This window comes from Platalea leucorodia, assembly GCF_965183815.1.
Source record: "Platalea leucorodia genome assembly, chromosome: 1".
NCBI classification, from domain to species: Eukaryota; Metazoa; Chordata; class Aves; order Pelecaniformes; family Threskiornithidae; genus Platalea; species Platalea leucorodia.
Window position 1 is genome coordinate 3,383,938 of NC_138823.1, and position 11,163 is coordinate 3,395,100.

Below are 11,163 nucleotides of genomic sequence, written 5' to 3' on the forward strand. Positions count from 1 at the left end.
CCTGGCAGCCCCAGTGAAATTGAATTTTTAGAATACTATTTGTACTGAATTTATTTACGTGGTGTCTCCCACCAGAACTGTTTCCCGTGGTCACAGACAGAGTCTACTACTCGATTTATCTCTACAGATCTTCTAACCAGGGCTCTGTTTTTCCAAAACAGCAAGAGCGACTTCAGCTGGACAGGCTGAAGAACCAGCTGTCTGATGCCATCCAGAGATACGGAGCTGTGCAGAAGGTGAGGGTCTTTCTTGCTTCTTCCAGTCTTCAGTATGGGAGTTTGGGAACGTGTTACGAGGGAGCGAACATGGCTCCCAGGAATGTGGAGCATCTCCACAGATCTGCTCATGTGTAGTTTCCTCCCTCTTTTCTTACTTTATCAGTCAAGCAGGGTATCATTACATTGGAATATGCAAACACTTGTGACTGCAGAGCAATTCAGGAGTAATGGAAAGGAAAAAAAAGCGTGCTTTTGCCAGCTGTGTGTCTGGTAGGACCTTCAATGGTTCCCCTGGCTTAGCCACGACATTATTTTGGTGTGTCTCTACTTTCAGGGGAGAAGGAGAAGTGATTGCACAGTGCCCCTTTCACCTTTTCTGCTTACAGAAAATGTGTGGGCAGCATTGCTAATTTAAATGTTAACCCACCTTACGGCTCTGCTGTGTTCTATGGCTTTGCCAGAAGGTTTCCGAATACATCTTGTGGTTTGGACCTGTCACCGAGATCAAGCTGTTTAATAAAACAAACAAAACCTGAACTCCAGCTCTTTCATTTGCTTCTTGCTCTCCCACTTTACCCTGGGGAGGCTCTACTGATGAGCAGATTTGCTTTGCTTTTAAACACGGTAGTAATGATTTAAATGTACCATCCTCAAACTGCTTCTCTCCCCTGCAGTAAGAAGCTTGAACATATATCTGGATTAATTGAATCCCATGCAAATACAACTTGGATGAACTCTGGTTGCTTTCTTATACTACTTTAGTGAGTTTGACCCATGTCTGCAAGACATAGGAAGAATATATTGTAATTATACAGGTGTAATGAAATTTGGCTGGCAACATACGCTTAATAATGTATCTCTGCTAGAAACACTCTGTACGGATTGATTTCGCAACACTTGCTGCCCATGGTTTAAAAACAAATAAATAAATAAATTAATGCACATAAAATTGCACTCAACAGCATGTATATTATGTAACAGCATTGCATTATTTCTAGCGCTATTTCATATTTTTAATTATTTTTCTGTTCTATTCAAAACCTCAAGTGCTGGGTCTTTAAATAAAATAACTTTATCCCATTAAACATGAAGTTGGAAGGATTCAGGCTCCACCCCCGTATACACACACCTTTTTTATGCCTTTTTTTAATGTTCATGAGTACAATCCTTCTGAACTGTACATGTAAGGTTTTTTTTTAAAAACCTGTCCTCAATTCAGAAGTGCCAAAATTAGCCACTGCAGTTTGTGAATGCCCAGTTGCGTCAGGAAACCAATCTGAGAGGTAAATTGCTACTTATCCACGTCCTAGCTGTCATTTCTTCAATGCATGTTTCAGTTTTGATAACCTTGTCATTCTGGAAGCTTTGAATACTTTTAATTCCTGCAAGACCAAACTTTTCAGTGCTGTTGTACTCCCTTTCTTTTTCTAAATAAGAAGACTTTTTTCTATGCCCTTTTATTTAAAAAGCAGAAGAAATAGCTCCATATGATTCCTTCCCTAAATTTGGACTCTGTTTTCTTAGCCATTTTCCTTTTTTTCCCCCCTTTTTTACAGAAAATAGCAGAGAAATCCAAAGCTTTGCTTCCTACTGGGCAGAGAAGTACCAAACAGGTAAGTTCATGTGTCTCTATGTTTAACGGTAAGTACGTTGCTAAAAAAGGGCTGTTTTCTAACTCCACTAATGATGCTGAAGTGCATGGTGCTCCCCCACTACCTACACTGAAGCCAGGGAGGTGGTTTTCAAATAGAGATGTATGACATCTTTGGAGGTGGAAGATACAAGACGCAGGAAAAAAGCCATATGTAAGACCTGTTCAATTATTCTCTGCTTTTCTGTTCTCATGGGGCTGTTTTTCCATTCTTGATGGGAGTTTTGTCTACTCTGAACTATATCAAAGAGCAGTCCTGTATCCCCTTCCATGGGAGCTGGGCTCTTAGGCTAAGTGAAATCACACTGCAAGAGCAATTTTGTAGAAGGGAGGAAGAGGGGTTTTTAGCAAATCTCTGTCCTCACTTTTAAGAGGGATCATGTACTCTGTGTTCTTTGGCTACATTACATTGTGGTTAACTACTATATACGTATGCAAATAGAGAGGTTTTTTTCTCTTTTTACCCATATTAGGAACTTTGTCCGTCAATAAATACTATATGTAATCAGAGTATATACATTATAGTTTTGTGCATATATTTAGTTTCATATGTACCTGCATGTGTGTATATATATAAAATATAATTAAAAGTACGTGTGCCTGTGCACATATATAACGTGATTAAGAGTGTAATGATATATATGTGTATATATATTTATATATATATGCGTACGTGTGTAGTCTTTCACAAATAGTAATGCAAAATACTATATACGTGATATGTGTGTGTGCAAGAAATCTTGACGGATTTCAATGAGAGGTTTGATGCCAGCAGATCAGTTAGCTGTAGTTTGAGTCCAGCAGAGATTAGGTTGGCCTTTCAAGTCCTACACACTAAAAAGCTTTTAGGTATTTGCAACTGATATCATGCCACCAAAAAGCAGAACTCTATGCCTAATTTCAGTGACTCTTTCTGATAATCTTGATACTTCTGTCTTTTCTTTTAAGGGGCAGTCAGCAGATTTTCCGCTTTCCTAATGAATTTTCATTCCCGACCTCATTGTGCCACCCAGTTTTCTATATCCCCCTTAGTGTGTATATAAGAAATAGTTGTTCTTTGTAACGTTAATACTTCTCTGTAAAGAAGAGTGAAATGATGCCACCGAAGACCCTACCATTAGGGCAAGTCAATGGACCAGAGCTTTAATGTTAGATAGGTTTCAAGCAATTACAATTCTGCATCAGACCTTTTTGTCACTTAGTTGGTTTTAGGTGGTAGTGGCAATGAAACTAAGGCCTTTGTGTGCCAAAAGGCTAAAGTGTTCCTTTACCCTTTTTGAGAGTTCCCACCGCCTCCTTTGGAGTGATTGTGCACAGATGCTGCTTTTCAGCTATGTGTTTGTAGAAATGCTATAGCTTATTTTTGTCCACCAACTAGTGATCTGTTTTGAACATGGGTATTGTGCATGGTCACAAATAGCACATTCTTGAATGGCGTCAAATCCACCGGACGTCAAATATTTATTGGTATTGATGACTGAGCTGAGAGAAAAGGTGGTTTATGTTGTGCAAATTAGCTGTGATTTGTTTCCATGCCATCTATATTATATCACTTCTTGTGCTTTTAACCAACTTTGTTAAATTATTGTTGGTGGAGTGGATTGCAGAGGTGGGCACAGCTCTGGTCTTGCCTGAATGACCACATGTTTGCATAGCCATGGCTGTTCCATATGATGTGGGAAACTGCTGGCTATTAACCAGTGCTAATAGGATGAAGAGGGATAATTATTGCATAGCTGTTGTGCATCCCTGCACCTGGAGTAAGCCTGGATGCAATCACCATTTTTGGTATATTGAAAATGGTTGATGACTCCAAAAACAACCTTCTCTGGAAGGGAGCGGAGTTTTAATAGGGGAAAAAACCAAGATGTTGGATAAAAGTACTCAAATCTTGGAGGCAAGTGATGGTGGGATTGGAGGTAAAGGGAGGCGGGAGGAAGAATCGGACAGAGACAATCCCCTTAAAACAGGTAAGAATCCTACCTGTTAAGAGATTATAGCAGTAACAATTTGGTGTGGGTCAGGCAGCATCAGCAGAAATTGGATCAGCTGCAGATTATTTCTCCTTGTAGCTGTCATTTGCAAGTGAATGCTGGTGGTTGCCTTCGGTGCATTATGAAAAAGATGGGGGTTGTAGTAGTCCTTGGTGAGATGCTTCTGACTCAGAAATAGGCTTGATCACGCCCAAGAGCACATACTGTTCATGCAGTGACACTTGCTTGGGCTGGGGACACATGAGGTTTCATGCAAACTGCTTGAAAAGGATGAAAGTTAATTCACATCCGTTTCAGCTTTCCTATTTGTTTGCAGCTTCACACGTCTTCTTTTCTTCCTCCTTCAAATATAAAAAGAGAGAAATTAAATGTGTAAAACCTGCTGAAGGGAATGCAGTGGTGTGATTGGTTTTTATTTATTATTATTTTTCCAGCTGCAGACTGGTCAGGACATGCAAAATTATAGTTCCCACAGCAACCATAACCTGACCACTATGTGCATATATTAAGGCATTAAAGTTAACACGCTATACAGTAATGCAAAATGCCACATATGTTCAGGGGACCTGATTTATGGGTCTTGTGAGACTGCACGGTGAACTTCTTGACTTGGTGCAGATCCAGCCTTGATTCAAATGCTGCTTGCCTGCAGGGCTTTGTTTTATTTTATTTATGCTTTAATTTATTACAGCAAATTGTAAGAGGTTTGAAGAATGCTAGTTTTTCTATATGTGTGTCCCTATAATTCTTTTATTCCATTGGTGGGTACGAAAAGTAAGATGTTTGGTAACAAAAACTCTAATAAGTTCCCTTTAGGGAGTAATTGATTCCCTAGACCCACGTAACAGGTAAAAACTGGAAAGTGAAGCTTTGGGAAAATTATTCTCCTGCCCATTGTGGTTTGCTGTAAGTACTGTTTAATTGAGTTTATTTATTTATAAAAGCAAAATAAAACCATTGATCCAAAATTCCTTGAAGCCTGAAGTTATATAAATTCTTAATCAAATATGTGTTTGTAGGAATGTATTTGTGTGTAGACAAATCGATGTAGTTCTATAGGTGTGTTACTGAATATATTGAAAGGCACACATTTTTACTGTGCTAAATGATCATTGTTGAACATGAGTTGTGGCAACTATTTGAAAAAAGCCCTTTCCCTTGGATATGTGAAAGCAATTTTAAATATTCACCCAGTGGCCAAAATGAGACCTCAGATGTCTCGCTAAGGGAGTGCACAGGGGAATCTTGGAAAGCAGCTTTCCATTTATGAGAAATGCTGTTGCGGCATACAGCAGAGGCGGTAATGTATTTGATGATATGGTTGCCTCTGGTTCCTGCCTATGTATGATGCAGACGTGCCTCGAATCCCCCTTCTCCCCCTGCAGAGACACACCTTGGTACAAAGCAGCTGTTCCTCCTTCCAGGCAGAGCCCACTGTGGGAGATGGAGTATTTCAGGTGTCCCCCATAGCCGTGATGGAGAGCCTGGGACAGTGTGGTCACTGGTAGGGAAGGATGGACAGCTGAGTAGACCTGTCCTCTTGAGCTAAGTCCATCCCACAGTGCAACAGCTGGGTATAATGAAGTATAATTTTCTAATAGCACAGAACAGAGTATCCATAATATTAAAATAATAAATGATAGCCTGCAGAAAATCCATAAAATAGCCAATAATCCCCCTAAGCATAGGAGATTAAAAGAATCCTTCTTTTTAATTCTTTTTAATTATTCTGCATCTAACATCATCTACTTCCCATAGAAAGAAGAATATGTTATTGTGCCCATGACTAAGTTCAAGTGATATTAAACCCAACAGCAGACTAGGCTGAAAAGCTGGGGGCTCCTAAGGACCCATCCCTTGCAGTGCCTAGCAAGGCCAGCCCAGTTTGTGCATCCTTACTGCATCTGTGACGTGCCTCCGGGCCACCTCCATCTTTCCTGGATCCTCATTGACCACACTTAGCCATCTATGTTCTCAACTAATGAGGAGGAAAGTGGGCTTTCTCACCATGTAGACTTTGTGGGTGGTTCCCCAAAAGGAGTGGGAGAAGGGGAAGCACAGCTCTGTTTTAGCTGAGGAATGAGTTTTAAACTAAAACTACACCAAAAATCTGAACAGACTTTTTTTTTTTTTTTTAAGAGGAAACTTTCCTGGTAATTTTTAGAAATTAAAATTACAGTAATTGTCATAGTGTAATCGCACCCCTCTTCATTTCCTGCTGCTCACGGGGAGAGGGAAGGATAATTACTGCTCTGGAACATGGCAGTTGCCAAAAGAGATGCCTTTGTTTCCTATTCCGTAAGCCTACTTGACCCTTCTCTCAGAGGTCAGTAAATTATGTTTCTTAGGAGCACAAAAATGGGTAATAAACCTCTATTTGCATATACAAGCTTCTGACTGCATCAATTTATTCATGCTTTAAATGGACTTCCTTCTCACAGGAAGCATCATTTCTCTCTTTCTTCCTGTGTTTATGAAGTTGTTCTTTTTATGTGATTAGAGTAAAATTCTCATTTAGGGGCAACAAGATCCAATCCTTGTCTTTATGGGAGAATAATTTCTTGGCAATAATATCTGCATAAACTGCATATATGTATGTGTGCGTGTAATGACTCTAGTTACTTGGGCTTCTATTTTTACAGGGTCCTTATCATGGTAGATGCTGTATAAGCACAGCTATTAGATTGTGCCACCCTGAGGATCTCGCAGGCTAAGCAAATGCCAACAGGCTATTTTGAACAATAATTAACGATGAGTTTTTAATGCAGTAGGTGCTCTTCGTGCTGGAATTACAAAGCTCAGTTTGAAACCGCCTTCAACGTTTGGGAGAGGTTGTGGTGTGTATTTGTCTTAAATGCAAAATTGAATTTCTCACAGTCAAAATAACGGCTTTTGCCCCAACAAATGGAGCTTTTTATTTCAGCATTTATCTTATTGACTCTAACATCTTATCTCAGAACTCATCCCAGTTCCTAATGTTCCAGTCTGGCTGCTATATCTTACTAAATCAAGCCTTGGCTTTGGCGATAATGTATCTTGCATGTGTGGTAGTAATTGCTATGTCTTTTCAAGGTGATTTGGTATGCAGCTACTTCTGTAAAAAGTGTTATTTCAATAATGTCAACTTTGTTTTAAATGACTATGCATCCATTAAAAGCCATATTCTAATCAACCCACTCCTCTGTTCCTAGGGCTGTCAATATAGAGCATTTAAATCACACAGTTATTTTTTCTTGACTTTATTTAAGTGTGGGCTTTTGTTTGTTTTGTGGGTTTTTTTAAGGTGGTCATTAATGCAATTTTCTGAAGACAATTTTTTTTTTTTTTTCTTTTTCTGCCTGTTTGGGGGAAGGGAAACAGATTCTGATACAGGAATCTAACAGTAGATGGAAATAGAGTCATACCTGATTTGCTTTATTTGCCCCCTATATTCCCAAAGGAGGTGGAATATATTCTGAATGGCCCAGAGTACTGCCCTTGCACTGCTTCCAGTGGGTCTGCTTTTTTGCTCAGCACACCCACGGTCTTGCAAAAAAATGCCAGTGGGTTTTATAGACATGATACTTCACTAACTAACCATTAAACTCCATCTCTGATATTTCAGGGATGCAGCACTTTGCAACTCTAAGAGTTAAAATGAAGAATCCTCCACCTTTAAGGGCAATAAAACCTGCATCGCAGCCCCTTGGGAAAATGCCCGTATTCTTCATGCTGCTTGTGGTTGTTTTTGCACAGGTTTTGTGGGGCAACAGGAGTGCTCAGGACTTCAGTGTTGCATGGAAAAAGCATGTAAGAAAATCCCCAAATCCTACTACATCTGTAAAGGAGGTAATTTGCAAAGGCTAGAGCTTCCAATAACATATAGCCCCTTATTCCACAAATGGAGAAAAATAAGAAAAGACCAAATCCCCCCCAAACCTGCCATTTCCTAAATTGCCCAAGCAACTTCAGCATCGTGGATTTTCCTTAGCAATCCTCTATCAAGCACCTGTCATGGGATAAACCTGCTTTGCTTGCCTGTGTCTGCTGATGTAGCTGGAAAATGCAGCTGCCTATATCAGCACCCGAGCAAAGGATTTTGTATTCATTAGCTGGGTTTTCTGGTTCGTTAGGTTTTTTTGTTTGTGTCTTTCTTTCTTTATGGGTTTTTCTTTTTTTATTTTTTCCTTTTATTTGAGTGAGAAAGGACAGAGGTTTTTATGTGGGCAGAGGATGAAGGCAAGGGAAGGGTTTCTTTTGTACGAAGCCTCCTCCACAGCAGCTCGCTGGCTTCACACACCGTGCTGATGCCGCTCTCCTCTACCCCAGCTCTGAGTCATCGCCAGAGCCGTCTCGCAAACCGAAGGGCCGTTTTGTCTGGAATGAGCCAACCTCACCGCCTAGCTCTGCAAGCACTTGCTTTTATGCTCCCAAACCCTGGGGCTGCTCTTCCTCACCCCACGCTGGCGAGGACCCCGTCGGGAGGGCTGTGCGTGGGAAATGGTGACGTTGGGGTTGCGTGGAGGCGTTTGAGGTCATGGGATGAAATGCTGGCATGAACGTGCCTTGTTAATAGGAGAGAGTGCTTTCGCAGAGAGCAAATCTTTATTGTGCCCGGAGGCTTGGACAGATAACATAACTCAACTGGTAGCCACAGTATTATCCTTCCGTAGCCAGTGACAGCTCTGCAAATATTTTTCCCCATTGCTTGTGGTGGCTGCCTGGGTAGTTGCAGTGCTCCTTTCTCCTCTCAGCTGCTAAATTTAAAGGATGTTGCAAAAACCCACAGCTTCTTTCATGCCAAATCAGGGTCATTCATGGAGGTGATCGCTGTGCTCGTAAAAATAGGAAAAAATTTATTCACCTGTTGCATCAGATCTGGCCACGGTCTCAAGGAGTGCTGGCTCCTGTTTCCTCATGAGTGCTGCTTTTTGCATGGTGAGCGTGGGCAGCGCTTTGCTGCATGGTCCTGGTCAGCACTGCTGACGTGGCTGTGTATATCTATAGATATAGATGTACATACACATATTTACATCTACATCTACGTCTGCATTTACATAAATATAAATAGAGATATAAATAGAGATATAAACACCAATAATGCTATAAATATTAATATTTATATTATAAATATTAATATAAATAAATATAGTGACAGGTGTGGATGGATACTCACCTTGGTCGGAGAGCTTTGTCCTTGCACGCAGCTTTTCTGGGCAGAGAGGGTCACCTTTGGCAACACTGTCAGATCTGGGCTGACAGCAGTGTAAGAAGAGAGCAAATGCAGGGCAAGATCCCAGAGCTGATGAAACATAGGCTGGGTCTGTAGGACACGTGTGGCCACGATGGCAGTAGTATAATTATGAAAAATAAACCTCTGCATCAGTCTGCAAGCTTGGATTTTGTTCATTCTTGGTCAGTGGCTTTTCTTCCCTATATATTCCTTTTATTTTTTTCTGTGCAGGAGCCGCGTGATGTAGTAAGTGGGTGCTTTTACCCACTGCAAGTGGAAGTGGTTCCTGCTGGTGTGATGGGGATGCTTGTATCACCTCACCTACCTCCCCTCCTTCAACCCCACCTTGCAGAAGTTGTATCGCAAGAGTCTAAATTGACTTTTGCCCTGGCAAAGATCACGCAGTAACTGGAGAAACAAATGTGAAACCTTACGGAGTGTGTCACCTTGCTCCAAAGTGAATGCAGTGTTATTTAATACATTTAAACCCCGCTGTGGAGATGGATTATTGAAAGGAAGGAAATTGTATTCTTCTAAACCCACTTTGATGGCTGCATTTATCACATGATTAAATGTGAACGGCAATGGTATTTTCCCATGAAAAAAGTGTATTTGGAAATAAGTTAACCCTTGCTTCACTAGGGTGAGGACAAAAGTAATATTTAGTGACCTTTCTAGGGCTCCATCTGACTTATTTTCAGGGTCTCAATAACCAATGTTATATCCACCATATAATTCAAAGCTATTTAACCCCTTTCACTCCTATGTAGAGGGCAGTGCTGTTGCTGCCCCTGTGCTGTATATCATCAGTGAAATGCCATGTGATACGCCAGCTGTTGCACATACCAGCCCCCAAATCGACCTGGCATAGTAAGACAGCCTTGCTATCTCAGACTCTTTCAATTGATCACAATTATACCTGATTTACTGCAAACAAAAGGAAACACAGGACCAGGCTTATAATTTAGATTCTTTGTTCTGTTACTTAGTTCTGGTGGCCAGCTGAAAACTCTAATCCAAGTTTGTGTTATTTTGCCAAATTAAGCTTCCACTGATGTTTTGGTTTGTTATGGAGTTTCATCTTCACTTTTAATGATAACCCAGGATGCTCAAATACCTTTGGAGTTAAACCATAAAGCTGGACATATATCAGAGAGAGAATTTATATATAGTTTCTTTATGAAGTACACCAGGCATATGCTGCAGCTGATGTTTCAAATAGTTATTTTTAAGCTGGTAGCAATAGTCCGTGTGATAAATAAAATAAATGTGTGTTCACCTAAACAGAGACAGTGTGTATATATAACTCTCACAAACTTCTCAATTTGAGAAGCTGCCTGTGTAGAAAATAATTCCCTTAAGTTTAAGAGACTTCTTCAGCTACGTCTGACTGTCCCAAATCTGAAATGAGGTGGTGGTTCACAACGTGTGCCATGGGAAAACCCTGCTGAAAATTGCCACGACATGCTCCCACGTGCATAGATGGGAATGAAATGGGAGTTGGACTCGATGATCCTTACAGGTCCCTTCCAAACCCAGGTTTTCTATGAATGAAAAGACTGAGCCATGAGCATGGCTCATCATTGCTACTGTCAGGAGCAAATCAAAGTTGCATGGCTGGTACCTGCTTAGCACCACCCATGTGCCTCTTCATGCCTGTAAATTGTGGATAAATCCCAAGGGGAGAGGATAAATCCCAAGGGGAGAGATGCAGCCAAGCTATCATGGGTAATCTCCTCTTTCAGGTGTTCAAACGGGCAATTTGTCATTTCAGCAGCAAGATGACAAGAATGCATCTTACCATTCCCCCGCAGTAAAACACAGTAGCACTTTGCAGTGTCCCCTTCATTAATCCCACTTTAATTAAAGCTGTGTTAGCATGCAGTACACTGGGATGAGCATTAGGCAGTCGGTCACTCGGGCAAGCCTTAGGTCAAATGGGTTTGATGCAAGAGGACTTTTACCCTGCTCCTTGCATCAGGTAAGGCCTCAATCTCATCTCTTGTCTCTCTGTGCTCAGCTTGAGTACTTGTCTTCTCCAGGTGCTGGAAGGGAGCTGAAAATGATAGAGCAAGGAAGGTTTTTCCC

General features: G+C 40.9%; 1 protein-coding gene across 1 annotated transcript in view; it reads left to right on the top strand.

Annotated features, from left to right (window-relative positions):
- Window positions 1-11,163, top strand: part of TSNARE1 (t-SNARE domain containing 1) — a gene marked incomplete at its 5' end in the record, with an annotated part of 395,143 nt that overhangs the window by 119,501 nt on the left and 264,479 nt on the right. Inside the window, 2 exons of the mRNA XM_082315677.1 lie at window positions 162-236; window positions 1,775-1,831. Of these exons, the coding sequence (XP_082171803.1) occupies window positions 162-236; window positions 1,775-1,831 (132 nt within the window). The remainder of the gene's footprint in view (window positions 1-161; window positions 237-1,774; window positions 1,832-11,163) is intronic.